Here is a 19,432-nt window from a genome sequence, read left to right on the forward strand (position 1 = left end):
TCATTTAATGACTTTTTTTTTAGGAAACTCAAGTTTTAAACTTGTATTGTTTGATAACTCAGCAAATTTTTCTTGAACTTTTAATGGCAGATGACTGGTGTTTTAGATTTCAGTTGAGTATGGTTTATGAACCAACTTGGTGTTTTTAGAGTCAAAGTTTGAAGGGAAGTATTTCTGAAACTGTGTTCCTATTCACTTCAGATGACTAATTATAACTCCTACAATTAAATCTTTGGGAAGGTCATTTCAAATGCTCAGTTTCCATTATTTTCAATTATAAAATCATCTGTAGCAGTGAACATTTCTAAAGAACCATTTTCACCCTGTTCTCCTATATGTTAACTTTTAAAGTAAATCGTTCAGTTTTTACCTTTTAACTTAAACATGCTACATTTTTTCCTTGAAGAGACATGTTTAAATTATTGAATTTTTCAAAAAATCCAACAAATAACAGTTTTGAAAACCATAAGTTATTATGAAAAAAATGAACAAAATTTGATTTTTGCTCAGTCAAAAGTATAACAACTTCCTCTTTCAATTTCAATAATCTTTTTAAACTTCACCCTCTTGAGAGCCACATGACTGGAGATATTTTAATTTTCTTGTCAATTTAGGAGTACTACAATCTGGTAGCAAAGACTCTGACATGTTGTCATCAGTATTTTTATCTTTTCTGTCTAAATTTAGCCATTTATTCATAACTGAAAAATATTTTTGTCCTAAAATATAATTAAATATTATTAATTTCCCAAATAAATACTAGCTTTAGTGTATCAAATTACATTTGTTTGTGCTTAATTTAAAGAAATTGATGTTCACACTTACATACACACAGGGTGATGGTGGAGAAATATTATTAAAGGGCTTTTTGTCTTTACTTGCTGCAATTAAACAAAGGAGATAGCAATTTTTAAAATCAAACATTCTAATGCAATCCAGTCCAAAGATATACTAATTTGATACTTACATGCTGAGGAATGACAGTAGGAAAATATTTGAAGCCTTTATTTTCTGTAATTAAACTACTATGTTTCTGTCAGAGCAGTAAAAACACTGCATGTCATAACATACGGTAGTCTCGGATCTGAGCTGAGGCATTTCTGGCAGGGTTTCTGGACATTGTGTGCCATGATGGCATACACAGCACAAAGTAAGCATGTTGTGTGTTCAGAACTAAGGCTGCAGTGATATTGTGTGATGAAACACAGGCAAACCCTGCCAGAAACACCTTGGATTCATGATGTGTTTGATTTTGAATTAATTTTTGGTCATTGCATGTTCAGAAACCTTTTGCTGTGGTCAAGTTTCTCGAGACCCCCACATATGAGGTTGAGACCCACAGTTTAAGAAGTGCTGTCCTAGAACAAGGTCCAAACTTGAATATGGCCCTAAGCTGTGTCACAGAGCTGGCCAGGCATATTCCATGTGGATTTCCTTGATGTCCCCAATGATCCTGCCACCTTGGATTCTGAGGGGTCCTTGATCTATGTTCAGGCTGTCTCCTATCTCTGCAGATTTGGTCCCCCATATTTGGAGTGCACCCTCTTCTCACTTCTCCCTGTTAACAACACTTTTTTGCCTTCAAACCTCAGCTGAACTGGCTCCTTATTTGCAAATAAAAATAAACATAGCAGCTGGCACTTATAGAGAATTGTAAGGTTTGTAAAGAACTCAACACATATTATCTCTATTTTTTCCTCACTACAACTGTGAGAGGGAGATACTTGTGTTATTCCATTTTACAGTTGAGGGAACTGAGGCAGACAGAGGTTAAATAACATGCACAGGAAGTGTCTGAGGCTGGATTTAAACTCAGGGTATTCCTGACTCCAGGCCCTGCCTTGACTAATAAAAGTACCTGTCATTTCCTTCAATAAAATGTAAACTCTCTGAGTAGTTGTTGGGTTTCTGTCTTTGTATCTTTAGCACCTACTACAACATTTGTCTTTAGCACCTACTACAACATCTGGTTGATAGATTAATCAATTGATCTTGGTTCATCAATTGGTCAAAATACTGCTCTTTTCCATCTACCTGATGCAGCTTGAAATTCCCCTGTTATATGAAGGCACTGTCTCCAGAAGGTCCCACTGGAAATGGGGAATAGCTGCGTGTGCGTGGGGTGGTGGCGTATTGGACTTACCTAGCAGTCAAATGATATGTTAATATTATAACAATACCTTCCATTTCAATGTGATTGATTGGCTCTTTCATCCCCTTCTACAATGACTCTGACACTCAGAGAGAGGAATTGACTAGATCTGTCATTAGAAAGCCTGGATTCAAGTCTCGGCTGTCCCCCTGTTCCCCTCTTGGGGCCTAATTCCTTCCTCTATAAAATGTTCAGTGGTCTCCAAAGTTAGCTCCAACTTTATCTAAACCCTCGTACTGGCTGTTGGGTTGTGAGAAGTTGGAGATTTCCAACACGTGGTGACTCTGGAGGCTGAGGAAGTGCTGTGTCTGATGTCCCCCTGGACAGCTGTCAGGAGCACAGCAGGGGGGTGATGGCAGATCCTGGCCCAATACCATGGCTGCCCACCTGCATATACTGTCCTCATGAACACTGTTTCTACGATGAGCTTCTTTGGGCACAGGGCAGTCCAGAGACCCCAGGCTGGGGACCTCAGTGGGCTCTGAGTGGGGGCAGGGAGAAGGTTGAGACCCCATTGGATAATCAGCCTGGACAATGTCCTTCTTATTTACCTTAATCCCCAGTCAGTGACCTGACCCCAGCCTGACTGTTCCCTGGGTGGTGGGGTTGGGGGTGGGGGAATGAAACTAAGCTGATTTTCTGGATCCTTGAGGGCTATATGTGAACTCATTTGCACCATTTCCTCTTGGCTCTGCACTGCATGGCTGCTAAGCATGGGAGCAAATACAAGAAGGAAGGCGATAGCCAAGGTCAGGGTCCTGAGAAGCCTCCCTCCAGGGAGTCTGTCAGGGCCAAGGCTGAAGGAGGGCTCCTGAGAGACCGGAGCATTCGGAGAAGCAAGAAGGAGAAGGGGCGCCGGGAATCCCAGAGAGACAGAGGGAGCGGTTCTGGGGAGAAGGCTGGAGAGAAGCCCTGTGGCAGGGACCCTGAAGCTGAGGGAGAGGCAGGCATGGCTCCTAACCACCGGAGGTTGTCCCATCGGCACCGTGGTGACTCTCAGCATGACCCTGCTCACAAGGCTTACTGGCCCCTGCTGAACAGTGTCTTTGGCAAGGTGAGGGTCTGGCTGCTGGGATTCCTGGAATGGAAGTTCAGCTGCCCAGGGGGCAGTCCTAGACCATGATGAACACGAAGGAGCCCATTCCCTGGGCTCCAATCCTGGGAAACCCCTAGCTTGGTAGAGGAGGGGATGTGGAGCAGGGACTCCAATTCCTCCCCTCCACACATACGCACATTGGAAAGTAGATGGTAGTCCAGGGCTGGGGAAGTGGGGAGGAAGGGCTGGGCACCTAATCTCATGGATATTTATTATGCATCTCCTTTGATCAGGGCTTGATGCTGGGCACCAAGGAAATAAGGTGTTTAGATAATTTCTGTACTCATGTATGTAGCTCGTGCACAGTCCAGGAGCTGGAGGTAGAGTGAACAATTGTCCTGGGCTTGGCTATCTCTGCCATGTGATGTTGGGCCAACCACGACATCTCTGAGCCTCAGAGGCCGCATTTGAAAAATGATGACTATTCTTTCCTTGCCAGCTTCCTCTTTCTGGGAGAGTCTCCCGGGAGTTACCAAATGAGAATTTTCTTTGTAAAACACTTACCAGCAAATATAGCGATGTGTTTAAAATGGATTATTAGGACTAGAAGGGACCTTAGGCTCACTTCAACCTCTTTATTTCACAGATGAGGAAACTGAGGCCCGGAGCGGGGGAGGGTGCTTGGTGAGTGAGTGGCTGCCTAGGAACCCAGTTCTGACTTCCAGTCCAGGGTTCTTTGTATCTCACACAAGCAAAGGGTATCTTCTCAAACTAGAGAGATAGGCATTAAGGGTACTCCTGGGCAGGAGACAGGGATGGGGCATGAATGGAGGAACCAGAGCCTTTGGGTAGCCTGGACTTCCTCGAAACTTTCTTCTTGCAGGATCGGGAACTGGGTCCTGAGGAGCTGGATGGTAAGTTATTGTGGAAACTGAGGCCTGAGGCAGAGAGAGAGGAGAGGGGCCCATTGGCACCAAGAGGGAGCAGAGAGATGAGCAGGGGCTGGGGAGCCCTGGGAGCTGGAAATGGGCAATGGGAGCCATGAGGGATGGGCAGCCTGTGAGGCAGGGCACTGAACTCTGTCCTTCCCTTCTTCTTCCACTGCACGGACTGACCTGGACAGAGCTGCTGGAGGCCTTCAATGAGTTTGACACTGACCAAGATGGCTATCTTGGCTACCGCGAGCTGGGGGCTTGTATGCGGACGCTGGGCTACATGCCTACAGAGATGGAGCTCATTGAGATCTCCCAGCATGTCAAGATGAGAAGTCAGTGTCCAGAATTCCTGGGGGGAGGGCAGTATGCTGAGTGTGCATGTAAGCGTGTGCATGCACGTGCGCATGTGTGTGCACATGTGTGTGCACAGTTATAGGGCCAAGGCCCAGGAAACGTGGATAGCACAGGCTGAGTACAGTAGATACAGAAGGTGGTGTGGGGCGGGACCACCAGCAGGGACCCAGAGGGGAGCTGGGTACCCATGGAGTGGGATGGAGTCAGCTTGCAGGAGAGTTAGAAGTTTCCATCAAAGTCAGACTAAAAATGGGGGTGCAAGAGGGGAACCTTTCAGTCTGAAAAGCAGAAACTGAAAGGTCATCAAAGTTTAGTTACCAGAAGAGATTGAGATGATCTCTAAGGTCTGACATTCCATGTTCTCTGTTCCAGGATTCCTCCCAAAGGTGAAATTCTGTGTTTTTTGTTCTGAGTCCCTCCAACTCTGATATTCCTGACCCAACTTTGACTTTGTGCCCTGTGATCTAAAGGGTCTCCCAGTTCTGATATTCTGTGTTCTGTGTTCTAAAGGCCCTCCCAACTCTGACATTTTGTGTTCTAAGCTCTAAGGGTTTCCCAGTTCTGCATTTTGTGTTCTGTGTTCTAAGACCCTTCCCAACACTGACATTTTGGATTCTATATTCTAAGGGCCCTCCCAGCTCTGCCGGTTCATGTTCTAAGAGTTCTACCTGACATCCTAAGATGCTCCCATTGGAGGAAGTGGGAAGCCCACGCTTGGAATGAGGCTCTCCCATGGGGTTTGACGAAGTCCTTTCACATAGAGATCTGTAGCAGAAATTTTGGCCACCCCAAAGCTGCCTGCTCTGTGTTTGAATACTAATGGACAAAACTCTAGGACTCTCCTCTGGCCACTCCTCTGGTTTGGACAAGGCTAGTCTTGCAACATTGGATGAATTTTTCTCCTTGCAGTTCGTGTTTATAAGAAGATCCAACCAGACAAGCATGGCTTCCTGGCTTCTGAGCCGGAAGGCCGGCCTCCCTCCCCTCAGGGTCAGCTGCCACCAGCTGACCAGATTGCAGACACTCATGGAGGGAGGAGGGGCAAATAGCCTCTAGAGGGCTTCCCTGTCTGATTCACCCCTCTTCGGGGAGACGGCTGACCTAGGGGATCTTGCCAGGCTAGAGCACCAGTGATCGCAGGCAGGGCTGTGGGTGGAGATGCAGAAGGTGCAGGAGATCAGCTGGGTGCAGATCACCCTAGTCCATCATTGGAAAGGATTTGGATCATTGAGTATTTGAATGAACCAGAGTGTCAGGTAACTGAAAAGGGAGCCAGGGGCCAGGTGGGGATTTTAGATTTGATCTGGTTGTGACTTCTTGATTGAGAGAGCTTTACAGTCAGACCAGGCTTCTACCTAGGCATGATAATTGGTTGCTGAGATCACCCAGTGAGATAATGTGGAAGGGGAAGGGCAGTGAGCCCAGGGCAGAGCTTTGGGTGACACCCATAGGCAAGAGTGTTCCCTGGACCCCAGGGGGTTTCCACACACACTTTAAGAAGCGCTGGTAGCAGAGGTCATAGAAGGTTTTGATTAATCAGGTAATTTACCCTCCCGGGAGCAGCCCAGCCTCTGAGTCTTCAGGTTATTAGAGGTTTTCCTGATTGAGCTTTCATGCTATGGAGTGATGGACTGAACCTTCTGAGCCCCTGGGAGAATGCAGGAGCCAAGGGTGGACATGATTTCCTGGATGTCTGATCTAGGGCCTTCCAGTGAGGGTAGGGGAGTGAGGGTGGGGGAGTTGGGGTGGGGGGTACTTCATTTGGTAGAAGGGCCTGTCATGGTCATGGGCCCACTGAGGGGGCAAAGCTATCCAAGGTTCACAAAAACTTTCCTTACAACCCTGCTCCAAGGAAATGAGCTGGGGTCCTAAGGTCCCACAGATAGGGTGAGTGTCTTTGTTAGAGACATTCCTGGGCACAGAGCATCTAAAGTTCCTTCCTGGGTCCTGTAGTGGGCGGCTGTGTGGACTTTGAAGAATTTGTGGAGTTGATGGGGCCAAAGCTACGCGAGGAGACAGCCCACATGTTGGGCATTCGGGAACTTCGAATCGCTTTCCGAGAGGTAGGGCAGAGTGTGTGAGTGTGTGTGTGTGTGTGTGTGTGTGTGTTTTTGTGGTGTGTATATATGGAGGAGGGTGGTAATATGTGTCTATGTATGTGTGGTATGTGTATGTGTGTGGTGTGTGTATATGTGTGTGGTATATGTGTAGGAGGGTGGTGGCAGGAGACTGTGAAGCTAGAGAAGTGAGGGAGAAAGGCCCAGTCCTGCCTGGGAAGGACAGGCAGAGAGGACTCTGTACTGGCTGGAGCTCCCAGCAGAGGCAGGGTCTGAGGAAGTGCTGGTTGGGGGCATTGGGCAGGGGGCAGGGGGCAAGGGGCGGGGTTGAGCTCCTTTGTCGGACTTTCCTATAGTTCGATGCAGACAGGGATGGCCGGATCACTGTGGCTGAACTGAAGGCTGCTGCCCCTTCGCTGCTTGGGGAGTCCCTGGTGGGACCTGAGCTGGAAGAGATGCTTCGAGAGGTTGATCTCAACCGAGATGGACATGTGGACTTTGATGGTGAGAATAGAGCACCACCCCTCATGTTGTCAGTGCCCCCTCCCCTTTCTGCCAGCTCTGATGCCCAAACTGCTCTCACGTCTCCTCTTCCCCCAGAGTTCGTGATGATGCTGTCTGCCCGCTAAGCTGAAGGTCCCTGGATCCCAGGCCCCCAGAGGACAGATGAGGCTCTGTGTCCTTTCTGCTGGTGACATCGTCCAGTTGACTGACCTGCTTCTGCCATCCCTAGGTGCCCCGATGTTTTCCCCTTTGTTTGCTGGTACTCCTCTTATACTGGTGCCCAGCACTCATGCCATTGCGCCATCCCTCTCTTCTCATCTCCAGAGATATAGAGCTATGTGAAGCCCTAGAGAGACCATCTAGTTTAACCGTCTCCTCAGGTCTACAGATAAGAAAACTGGGGCCCAGGAAAAGCAAGGCAGGATAGCTGAGCTCTGTGCACACCAGACACCTGCCTCATCTCTGCAGCCCCACTTGATATCTAGAAAGAGAACCTGAGTTCAAATCCTGTTTCTGACGTTAATCACCTGTGTGACATTGGGCAAAGCACTTTGTCTCCTGGGCCTCAGTTTCCTCACCTACATGAGGGCACTAGAGGGGACAGCTTCTGAGGTCCTTCCAGCTGGAGGGAGATGAGTTGCTCAAAGTCACACAGGAAGAGTTGGGATTTGAATCTAGGCCCCTGACTCCAAATCCAAGGTTATCTGCCACCCATCTGTCCTGTCTGATGTAAACCTTGCCTCCTCCAGGAGGCCCTCCTTGACTCACCCTGGCCCACACAGCTCCTTTTTTGTCTCAGGATCCCATCTCACAGTAGGCCACACACCGTCCCACAGCCTCTAGCTATGCCCTGCCTGTGTCTCTGCAAGGAGCAAGGGTGGGGTTTGACCCCTTCTCCTGCCTTCCTGACCTCAGCCCACCAAGGGCTGCATACACTGGCACTAGCTAAATTGTCTGAGCAAATGCGGAGAAAAGGCAAAGTGGGACCAGCTAGGGTTATGGCTATAGGAAGGGCAGGGACAGGAACGATGTTGTCAGAGCTGCTGGGAATTGATCAGATGCCTTAAATGGCTGCCCTGGGAGTTTCTCTTTCAAGGTTGCTTGATCTGTCTCCCCAGGTGTCCCTCTTGCTGGGCTGCTCTGATCTCACTCCCTCTGTTTGCCCCAGGTCCGTAGTCTGGGGGATCAGAGGTCATGGTTCATCTGCTTGCCCTGCCTTTTGTCCTACACCTGTCCCAAGAAGAGACAGGGAAAGAGCTTTCAAGATGAGCAGGAGCCAGAGTAACTGGGCAGGGCCAGTTTCTTAGCATGGCCCACATTCTGGGATGGTTCTGGTGGCCCCTGGGGGAGCCAGCACCAGGCTATGAACCAGGACACTGGCCTCTAATTCCCATCTCCACGTCATTCTCTCTGGGTGCCCTTGGCTCCGGGGCATCTGACGGATCAGCCCAGCTGCCATCTGGGGCCAGGAGAAAGAAGCAGGGGCTGCTAGCCTGAGAAATTTCTCTCTCTAGACAAGAAAGACCTGGGGCTCCAGATTCCTTGGGAGAAGAGCCTGTGCTGAAAGAGTACTCCAAGTGGGGAGGGTTCAAGGGTGCAGGGCAGGGGGGCGGTGTCCTAAAGTCAGTAGTGTCATAGGCCACTTTGGAGGAAGTGGAGCCTCCTTCAGGGCTGGGGGGGGAGGGGAGGGTGGCGGCAAGGACTGTTTTTTCAAATCTTTTCTTTTTCCCTGGGTTCCAAATCCATCTCGCACTAGTATTGCCCACAAGGTGCAGGACCCCAGGACTTGAGAAGGGGGGAACCTCAGGGGCATCTCATATGTGTCATGCACAAGAGGGCATGACAGCCCCTGATGGCAGTCACCTCCCCCCTAGCCTGGCAGCCAGGAAGACTTGGGTTACTAACAACTCCAGGATAGGAGAAGTTAATTCAATTGCATACCTAGTATCTGAGTAGCTAGTCCATGTTGGAGGCAGGATTTGACCTCATCTTCCTGATTGCAAATCAGGAACACCTATTCACAGGGCCATCCACTCACCCTACAGATCCTGTCATTGACAGCTGATGAGCTGTGTGACCTTAGGCAAGTCACTTCAATTCTCTGAGCCTCAGTTTCCTCATCTATGAAACGGGACTATAATAACAGGGCTGCCACAAGAATCAAATGAAACTACAGATGTAAAGTTCTTTGCAAACGTCCAAGGGTACTATTCTTAGTAGAAAGGCTTACCCAGAGGGATACGTCCCAAGCTGTCTCCCTGATCTCAGTCCTGAAGCCTGAGGAATCCAGAGTCAGGGAGCATAGGGAACACTTGTTGAGGCTCTGACCTTCAAGGGTGGGAAGGAGACCTAGAGGCTCTCCCTTCCCTAAATGAGGAAGGCTGATGGCCCCACCCTGGGAAGTTTGAGGCATGCTGTGGCCAGGTCTGGGCCAAAGGTTAAGAAGAAAGGATCCAGAGGAGAGTGTGGACAATCACCCCACTGGAAGGCATTGGGGGTGCTTAGCCTGGGGCCCACAAGATTCAGGGGGCCACAAGCTGGATTTAAGTGCTTGTAGGGCTATGTGGAGGAGAGATCAGGCCTGTGCTTCTGGACCCCCAGCGTACAGGACCAGGAGCAGTGACTGGGAAGGTTCCAGACAGCAGGAAGAACATCCTAATGACTGGAGGGGTCCCAAACAGTGCTCTCAGCTTTGCTTTGAAGGGGATAGGGCCTCTCTCCTCAGAGCCCTTCAGGCAGAAGTTGGGGACCACTTTCAGCCTTAGGAAGGTTCCTTTGGGGCATGAGTCACGCCAGCTGCTGCCAGAGTCCCTTCCAACTGTGTGATTCCATGAATTGGGATGTTAGCAGGAGGGAAAAGAGGTAAACGGCCCTTTCTGGAGCCTGCCTGCAACATTCCTCCTTCACTGACTAATTCAGCATCCAGGGAAGGGGGGTGGGGGGTGGAGGGCCAAGCGCCCAGGGCATCAAAAGAAGAGTGTGCAGGGACCAAATCACACAAGGAAGGGAAAGGGAGAATCTGAAGCTTTGTATCAACTGACAGAGTCAAGAACATAGAACCAAAGGACAATTTACAGGATGAACCCAGTTCTGTAAAGGGAGGCAGGGTTTAAGAACTGTGGTCATGGCCTTGACCAGGAGACTGGTGAAGCAGGTCTGCAGAGCTTTTGGCAGAGGTGGTAGATTCCACACATTGGCTACTATGTTGTTTTGCTTGGTTATACTTTGTTACAAAGAAGCGATCTATTTGGGGAGGAAAGGCATCAAGGAAAGGTCAGTGATACAATGCACAAATAAAAACAAAACCCCCTCCCCTACTACAGGTGTGGAATACTGTATACACCATCAGACTTGGTTTATGTGTTGTAGTCTTATAAAGTTTCTTCCTCCATCCCTTCCTTTCTTTTTCATTCTTTGTTACAAGAGATGGCTTCCTAGGGAAGGGAGGTGGGATTTATTTGGAAATGAATGCCAATAGAAAGTCTACAAAGAGGAAGGTCCACCCTATGTAAGAGCACCAGATCTGTAGGCTCCCCAGACGGTGCCTGAACCATTCTAGGTCAGTTTTCTCATTTGTACAATGGGGAAAACATTGTTTATGTGCCCTACCACAAAGGGTTAAAAGAGCTGAAATCTTTAAACTTGTCCTTTGGGGGGAGGGAGCAGGGGGAAGGAGGGAGTTGAGGATCGAAGGGGAAAGAGCCCATTCTCCCAGCCAGAATTAAATGCCATTTTATTGGGACAGAAGACCCGAAATGTGAGGATGGCCTCAGGGACCTCCTAATAAGTTAAAGGCACCAGGATTAGAGGCAGCACTGGGGGGGAGGGGGGCTGAGGAAAGCTTGACCCCAGAGCTAGGGAAGCCCAGGGACCAAGGAGGGAACAGAAGGAGGAGGGATGGGGCAGAAGTGGGGGCAGTAAACTTCCTGAGAAAACCTCTGGCTCTGACTCCAGGGGTCCTGGGACGGGCTGGCCACAGAGAGCCAGGCAAGGAGCAGTCTCCCCAGACTGAAGCTTTCCATCGGCTCCAGCTAACCTGTCCGGCAGGATCAGAGGCAGCTTGTAGTGGTCAGGAGGCAGAGGGCCGAGGTTCGAATCCAGGCTCCATGGCCGACTAGCTGGCCATCTCTGGGCAAGGCATTATTGCCCTCCACGTGGGGGGAGCAGGGCACTGGCCTGATAGGCCTTGGAGTTCTTTCAGTTCTAAACTCTAGGAGGGGGAAGGGGACACTCTCTGGAGGAGGCTACTTTGTCGTTACTTCTCCCCAGCCAGGCCCCCTTCCCCATTCTCTTCCTTCCGCCCAGTCTGGAGCTGTTGGGCCTACAAGTATCCGGCCAGCTGTGTCCATTTCCGGGCTGCTGAGACAGCATCAGGGCAGTGCGGAGCTCCATCCCGGACACAGGCTCTGGGTTCATTTCTCAAAGTAAGGCAAGTAGAAGAACTGAAAACCTTGGTGACCTCTGACAGCAAAGTAAATGAAGATGACGTGGTATACTGAAAGGGAAGGGGCCTGTCACCAGCTTGTCCTTCATTATCCTCCCCCCCACACCCCAGGAAGTGGGGGTCTCCCTTCCTCCCCCCACCAGGCCTGGGGTGCACCTCCAGGGATGAGCAACAGGAAGCCAGGGACAAAGAAGATGGCACTGGAGACACCTGCGGGGAGAGAGGTGGACAGGCTGGACTCCATCCCGCGCACTGGGACAGTTCCTGGGCCAAGGCTAGAGGAAAGCGCAGGCAGGGAGGCTGGATAGTTCAGGAATGGCCCCCTCTTTTCTCCACCCCATCCCTCATGCACCTAATAAATTTCCAGGAAGGAGATCACAGATAAGAGAATGCTCTCACCTGGAGAAGGGTTCACCTGGAGTCCTATTCCAATGAGGATGAGTACTTCAGCCAGGTCAGGAGAGAGGCAGGTGGGGGAAGGGGGTGTTAGGTCAGAATCTAAATCCCTCCAGGATCACTCCCCCCAGGGCAAGGCCTCTTGAAGGTGCCACCACTTACACTAGGCCCCTCCTGATTCTTCCCCAGTTAGACAGCCACAGATTCAGTGTACCCTCAGGGGCCAGTGAATCTGATCCCCTCATTTTACAGATGAGGTCACTCAGATATGAAGCAGAGAATCTTTTCTGCCTCCAAGTCCACTACTCTCTGCCCCTCACCTCCGACAAATGCCCCAAAGTTCCTCCATGTTTCTTTTGTAATTACTGATCTGTGCGGTTCTTTCCCCGGTAGGATGTCAGTTCCCAGATGCCTTCAGGGTGGGGTGGGGGGAGCCACCATATCTAGTTTAGGGCTTGGTACATGCTACCATCTTAGAAGATGAGGGAGTAAGCCCAGAGAAGGAAATCCACCCCAGCTTACACAGTTTTGCCATTAACATCAGCAATTAGAGATCTGGGTGGGTGTGGGAGCTCTGAGAAGGCATAGGTATCTTTTCTACACTGTGGGCTTCCTCCAGCACCTCCCTCCGATTTTTTCCAGCGGCCAGGTACTCCTCAGATCCCTAAACTGTCTTGGACATGAAGTTAACTGATGGACTTTAAAGGTTAGAATTAGATTTTGGATTCGGAAGGAAGCCTAGAGTTGGCCTTGTCTAACTCCTTACCTGAAGCATGATGACCCTTCTCCCTCCCAGCTCCCAGCTCCACCCCCAACTTGTAATGGGAAGATGGACTGGATCCAACCTCTAGATACTCACTGAGGCCCAGTAACAACAGTAGGAAGGAGGCCAGAACCACCCGGCGATTCTTCTTGATCAGAGGGTGCTGTGTCCAGCTGAGGCCAGACAAGAAGTCATAAATAATGATACAGTGGTAAAAATAACAGATCACATTTGGATAATATTTTAATATTCTCCCAATTTTATGGAGGGGGAAACTGAGACCCAGAGCAAGTCAGGGGTGGAGTTAAGGCTGTTTTCTGGATTCCAGTGACCTGATGGGAGAGAGTGTTAGATGAGGATGGGACTGGGCTGGAGAGGGCATCTGGGAGAGAGGGAAGGATAAGGCAGGTTGGGGGCTTGTCCCTGGCCTCCCAGGAGGGAGGGGGCCCTGCCCTCACCTGCAACAGGCCTGATAGGAGCGCTGGGTACTGTTGCTGATGGTGCTGAAGGACCACTGAGAACTTCGGGTAGAGGACCGGCCAGAGTCCCTGCTGGAAGAGGGCAGACTGAGCATGGTTCCCCTGTGCAGGCCAGGAGCTGGGAGAGGGTGGGAAGGGCCAGGGGGTTCAGCCTAACCTGAGCTTCATAGCTCCATCAGGATCTGAGGGCATCTGGGCACCATCCTCGTCATTCTCCAAGTTCTGCTCCAAAATAAAACACCTAACTGTTGGGGTATGGGAATTCTCTGAGACCCCCAGCTCCTCTTCCAGCCCCCCTCCCCCCACCAGCCTAGAGGCAGCCGTGATTGTCCTGACAGCTGCTCACCAGCCTAACAAGTTTGATGATTCACTGAAACCGAAACCAGTTCCTAGGTGGATGGCTCAGAAGGCTGAGCAAAGGCCCAGCAAGGTTGGGAGGCGCCTGCACAGTGAAGGGAGGGTGTCTGCAGGGGCGTGAGCAGGAAGACTGTCCAGGGAGGAGAACTTGGGTCTGGGGGCCCGGGCTGTGCCTGTGTAGGGGACGCTCCCGATCCTCAGGACACACGGGCGTTGGGCAGCTCTCTTCTCTTTCCTGTCTGTAAAATGTGTGTGGGTGGGTGGGTGGGGAGCTTGATTTCTAGGGTGTCTTCCAGTCTGGAGTCTTAAGACTTTGGGCCGGATAGGGGCCCAGTAAGATCCTGGATCCAAAGCTGGATGGGGCCTTGGCAAGCAGCTAGTGCGATTCCCCTATTTTACAGATGAGGCAGCTGAGGCGCTGAGGACCCCGGGGTGCGGGGTAGGGGCTAGCGCGTGGAGGGCGGGGGAAAGGGGGACGCTGTTCTCTCACCTGGTACTTCAGACGAGACTGCTTCTCGCCCTCTTCTTCCGCATCTCCCCGGCCCTTGCGCTCAAAGTGCAGCGCCCCAAAACGCGGGGTAGTCCCCCCAGACCCCGGGCCCCCCTCCTCCAGGGACAGCTCAAAGGCATCGTCGATGCTGAACTCGGAGCGGCCGCTGCTCATGGCTCGCACCCCCGCATGGAGCTGCCTTGCAGCTGTGCCCAGCTGCCCGCAGCTGGCCCGCCGGGCTGGCTCTCAGAAGCCCATGGTCCTTGCTGCGCTGGTCCAGGCGCTGGGCTGGCCAGTTGGCACCGAGATCTACCTTGAACCTCGCCTCCGCCTCCCGGGACGCTGGCATTCACTCCAGCCCCAAAGTGGGGTGGGGGAGGGGGAGGTGGCTGCTGGGGAAGGGGTGAAGTAGGAGCTAGTGCCCCCACTCCCCACAGGAGGCGAGACAGGAGCAGTCAACCGCCTATGGCCGGATAGCTTCACCTAGTCCGGGAGGGGAGGAGGAGGGAGGGGCACCAGTTGGGGGTGGGGATAATTTGGGAGGAGGGAGGAGGAGGGAGGAGCAGAGAGGAGGAAGGAGGAAATTCCACTTCTCTAGCGAGAGCTAGATGTGGGAGGCGGTATTAGTTTGAGCAGGTCCTCTGAAAAAGATCTGACGGTTCCAGTGGCCTGCAAACTCGATCTGGGTTAACCGTGTTAAATGGCAGCTATGGAAGCTCAGGTCTCAGATTTAAGCACAACGCAGAGAAGAAAGTCACGTGCAGCTCATCAGTCAACAAGCATTTGTTAATTATCTGCTAAGTAGGGGCAGCTGGGTGGTGCCATGGATAGTGTTCTGGACTTGGAGTCACGCTCAGACACTTACCGACAATGTGACCTTATTGATCTTGAGTCACATCAATTCTTTCTGACCCCTTTTGGGGGTGGATACTGGAGTGGTTTGTCATTCTTTTTTCCAGTTTATTTTACAGATGAGGAAACTGAATGAGTCAAGGGCTTGCCCTTGATCTGCTTAGCCCACCTAACTATGTGACCTTGGGCAAGTCATTTAACCTCTGCCTCAGTTTCCTCATCTGTAAAATGGAAATCATACTAGCAACGTCCCAGGGCTGTTGTGTGGATCAAATGAGAAAACAACAAAGTATTTAATACAGTGTCTAGTACCTAGTAAGTGCTTTGTAAATGTTAGCTAGCATTATTATTATTACGAGTGCCAGGCACTGTGGTGCCACATGACCCTGGGTTAACCAGAAAGCTCAACTGCTACCTACTGCATGGGTGGGTCTGGGACATGACCCCCAGGGTCTAATTTTCAACCTTTCTTTTCTTTCCTTCTCCCCACCTGCAGTTACTGCAAGAAAAGTCAATATCCTCGTGGTATAGTTCCTGTCTGTCTCCCCAAATGTAAGGGCCCTATTACAAGCACTCAAGGTAACAAATACAGAAGGAGGATAGGACAGCCTTTCTTTCTGGCCAGGAAAATGCAGAAGGTACAAAGCATCCATAGGAGCCCATAAACAGATTCATTCATAAAGCACTCAAAGAGTTCCAGAGCTCCTCTGGAAGGGAACCCAATATTGAATTGCTACTTGACATTCTGGTCAGTGGCTCTTTCCCACAGAATTTTGCACAATCCCCCCCCCCCCCAGTGGTTTATAACAGTCAAGTGAAACTCAAATAGAAAGGGAATGCTGTGGGCTGCGTATCGACCTAGCAAACCACGAATTATGTTGTCTTTTTACTCATTTTGTTCAACATTTTCCAATGACATTCCAATCTGGCTCCTGACTCTCCTTCTTACCAAAGTTAGCCACAGTTTGGGGCCTAAAGCTCAAGCAATGCCCTTTCAGTCACATGTGCAGTCCTTGAGTAAAGTCAGGCTTTGTCCTTTAAGTAGGACACAGCTGAAAGGACTAGTAGGATTATCCCTTCCTTTCTCCAAGTAGGCTGCCCCAACAGGAAATCCTGTCTTCTCGGGGTCAATCCAGGAGGAGGGTGTGTTCCAGAAAGGCCACTCTTCTCAGGCCACCTTTGCGAAATGATTTAAAATTGTTATCCAAGTTGTTCCTCACAACAACCTTAGGAAGGAAGTGCTATTATTATCCACATTTTACAGATGAAGAAACTGAGGCAAATGGTGATTAAATGAATTGCCCAGGGTCACACAGCTACTAGGTATCTGTGGTCAGATATGAACTCAGGTGTTCCTGACTCCAGACCTGGTTCTGTGTCCACTGGTCAATTGGTGTTAACTACACTGAGGGAAGAGGAAGAGTGAGATCCTGAACCCCTAATCACTAATCTCTTGAAGAAAGTCCAAGGGAAAAGGTGAGGGGGGGATCCTGAAGACAATGAGAGCGAGTTGGGTGTCAACTCAGTAAAAGGGCCAGATTCTCTACCAAGAGCCTGTTCCCTGAACCAATCATTTGGGGTTCCTTGTGCCAGTGGTCGATGGCAGTGAAAATTGGCTAACTTTGGAGTCTAAGGATGTGTTTGAGCTTTGCCTCTGTCACTTACTTCCTGGGTGATCTTGGGCAAGTAGCTTTCCCACCATGGGCCTCATCTGGAAAAGGAGATTAGACTCCATAAGTCCAGGGTTCCTTCTGACTCTAGATATGGGATGTGTCAGTCTGTGATCCTTAGGGGGGGGGTTTCCCTTGGATGCTTCCAAGCTTTTGTTTATCATCTTATCATAGATAAGAGACTCTTCTGATGACCTCCCTCCCCCTTATATTCTAATGAGAAGAAACATCATTTACAAAGACAAATCAATCCAAAGAAGGGACTGAGAACTCCCAGGTGAGGAAACCCATCTACCAATGCAGGTCAGCATCTGCTTTGTAGTCTGTCCTCTCAAAGTGCTTATAACCACTGAATGGGTGTTGCCTGAGACAAACTGAGACCTGGCAAAGACCTTAGCTTAAAAAGACCAAGGCCTCCCACTGCATCCTGGGCCATCCACAGGTGTCCTGAACTCCAGTGACTCAGGAGGAGAGAGTGAATCTGGTGAATCTATGCAGCCCTCCCTCCCTCAAATCCAATTTACTTGTAAGTCATGACATTACTCTCCTGATGTCACTGGTCTTCTTGAAGGATGAAGGATGAACAACAATGTGTGAGTAGTAGCCCCCTGGGGGGACCCAACAGGCTAGTTCAAGTTGGTCAATGCTGCCATTTTTTTCTCCTCCTCCTCTCCCACTCCTTCCTCTGTCATGTGGGGAGTCACATGACAGTGTGGGCCCTTTGTCCAAAGGTATATATATATCTTCATCACTTATATTTCACAAGGTATCTTAGGGTTTGGGGGCTAGATTTTTTTCTTCTCTACTTATTTATACTATCACTTAAAAAAAACTGGAACAATTAACTCTTTTGTCTCACATAATTTTTATTTATGGTTTCTTGAAATTTTTCTGGAAAACCAGACTTTGCTAAAACTTATTGGGATTCAAGTGGAACAAGGGGGCTATGCCTTTAAACCCAAGTCCATCTGGCTCTCACTGACTGGCCCAAGCCTCACTCTCTCACTGCTCTGGTTTGATGGCTCAGAGTGTAAGAAACAGCAGCGGTTTCTGTTCTGGCCAGAAGCTCTGAGGGTCTTCCCCTCCCTGACTGAAATTTTTGTGAAGGTAGAGTAGGCCATCTTTTACTTCAATTCTTACTGAGCCTTTGACTGTTGAATGAATGTTGCCTCAGACAAGCTGAGACCTGGGAAAGACCTTAGGTTAGAAGGACCAAGGTCTCTCACTGCATCTGGGGTCATTGCTACTCATCCTGACTTATGACTTGCCACTGGACTTGGATGACTCCGGAGGAGAGAGTGGGGCTGATGACTGCACGACCCTGCTTCACTTAAATCCAATTCACTTGCAAGTCAAGACATCACTCTCCTGATGTCACAGTTCCTCTTTGACAATGAAGGATGGATGAACGACAAGTCTCAGAGTTGCTTAGAGAATTGAGAAGTTAAGTGACTTACTTAGGGTCACCCAGAAAAAGATGAGACTCGAACTCAGGTCATCCTTGTTCTGAAAGTGCTCTTTGGACACTGCCACAGCAGGAAGTAATAGGGAGTCATTGGAGTTTATTGAGGTGTGTGTGTGTGTGTGTGTGTGTGTGTGTGTGTGTGTGTGTGTGAGAGAGAGAGAGAGAGAGAGAGAGAGACAGACAGACAGACAGACAGACAGAGACAGAGGCAGAGAGACAGAGAGGGAGAGAGGCATGGTCAGGCGTGCTCTTTAGGAACACTGGCAGCTGAATACAAGATAGGTTGGAGTGGGGAGAGACTGGAGGCCATGGGGCCAGTTAGAAGGCAGTCGTCCAGGTGAAAGGAGAGAGCTGGACTCACATTTCCAGCTTGTTAGGATTTAGCAGAACTTGCAAAGCTCCTTAAGAACCCAGAGTCACCTTTACCCCAAAATGAGACTAGAAGAAAGTGCTAAAACCTTCACTGTCTCATCTTTCTTGGCTTCTCTTCAGCATTTGGAACTGCCCACCACCTTCCCCTGCTGGGTACTCTTTTCCGTCTGGGCTCTGGGGGCAAAGCTCTGTCTTGGCTCCTCCCCCTTCCCTCCTCCCCACTCCCCCATCTGACTGTTCCTTCTCCTTTGCTGGTTCATCCTTCTGATCCCACACTATTATTAACTGTGGGCGTTCTCCAAGGTGCTGTCCTGGGAGTCTTCTCTTTTGTCTATATTCTCTTCCTTGGCAACCTCATCAGCTCTCATTGTTTAAAAACATCTCTACATCAAGGACTTCCAAATCTATATCCCCATATCCAGCTCTAATCTCCACCCTGGATTCTCTCTCTCTCTCTCTCTCTCTCTCTCTCTCTCTCTCTCTCTCTCTCTCTCTCCCCCTCCCTCCCTCCCTCCCTCTCCCTCTCCATTTCCCTCTCCCTCTCTCCCCCTCCTTTTCCCTCTCCCTCTCTCCCCTTTCTCTCATCCTTCTAGTCACCCAACTGATGCAACTTCAGTCATTATCAGCTCCTCAGTTTCCCTTACTGCACAAATCCAATCAGTGACCAGATCTTATAGATTCTGCCCTGCCTCTCCCAGCTCTCCACTCTCCCTGGCCCCTCAGTGGCTCAGGGCTGTATCACTAGTCTCTTGCACCATTCTAGCAGCTTCCCAATTGGTTTCCCTGCCCCAGATCTCTCCCCCCTCCAATCTCTCCTCCAAAGAACTGCTAAAATTACCTTCCTAAAGCACAAATCTGAAGATGGAACTCCTCTGCTCAAGAATGCCCAGGGACTCCCTACTGCCTTTGAGGAAAACAAACAACCCCTCTCTGGGCACGCAGCCTCTTTCAGCCTCCCTCTCCAGTTTTGCTCCCAATCTCTTCCTTCACACACTCTATGTTCCAGTCACACTTTCCTGCTCCTCTCTCTTCCTCTGTCCCTTTGGGTCGGGATGTTCCCTCCTGACCTTTCCTTTGAGAATCTCCACCTCCCAAGGCTCAGCTCA

At 49.9% G+C, this 19,432-nt stretch overlaps 2 protein-coding genes across 18 annotated transcripts; one reads left to right on the forward strand and one right to left on the reverse strand.

Moving 5' to 3' along the window:
• The first annotated feature begins 2,813 nt into the window (after positions 1 to 2,813).
• LOC140524640 (calcium-binding protein 2-like) lies at positions 2,814 to 10,434 on the forward strand. Its single transcript, XM_072639312.1, has 6 exons — positions 2,814 to 3,206; positions 4,072 to 4,102; positions 4,312 to 4,455; positions 6,431 to 6,540; positions 6,891 to 7,038; positions 7,135 to 10,434. Exons 1-6 carry the CDS (start codon positions 2,853 to 2,855, stop codon positions 7,161 to 7,163), a joined length of 816 nt encoding a protein of 271 aa, XP_072495413.1. The 5' UTR covers positions 2,814 to 2,852; the 3' UTR covers positions 7,164 to 10,434.
• Positions 10,435 to 10,754: 320 nt separating this feature from the next.
• TMEM134 (transmembrane protein 134) lies at positions 10,755 to 14,667 on the reverse strand. Of its 17 annotated transcripts, none has more exons than XM_072639302.1 (7): positions 13,968 to 14,667; positions 13,278 to 13,342; positions 13,100 to 13,189; positions 12,738 to 12,814; positions 11,882 to 11,926; positions 11,639 to 11,692; positions 10,755 to 11,533 (listed from the first exon to the last, which is right to left on the reverse strand). In XM_072639302.1, the coding sequence occupies exons 1-7, from the start codon at positions 14,139 to 14,141 to the stop codon at positions 11,451 to 11,453; spliced, it is 588 nt and encodes a 195-aa protein (XP_072495403.1). In that variant the 5' UTR covers positions 14,142 to 14,667; the 3' UTR covers positions 10,755 to 11,450. The 17 variants fall into 17 exon arrangements, with proteins under 17 accessions (XP_072495403.1, XP_072495399.1, XP_072495401.1 ...); XM_072639298.1 differs by having other exon boundaries at positions 11,639 to 11,757; XM_072639300.1 differs by having other exon boundaries at positions 13,100 to 13,192.
• Between the last annotated feature and the right edge of the window lie 4,765 nt (positions 14,668 to 19,432).

The sequence above is a fragment of the Notamacropus eugenii genome, chromosome 2, assembly GCF_028372415.1.
Source record: "Notamacropus eugenii isolate mMacEug1 chromosome 2, mMacEug1.pri_v2, whole genome shotgun sequence".
Lineage (NCBI taxonomy): Eukaryota > Metazoa > Chordata > Mammalia > Diprotodontia > Macropodidae > Notamacropus > Notamacropus eugenii.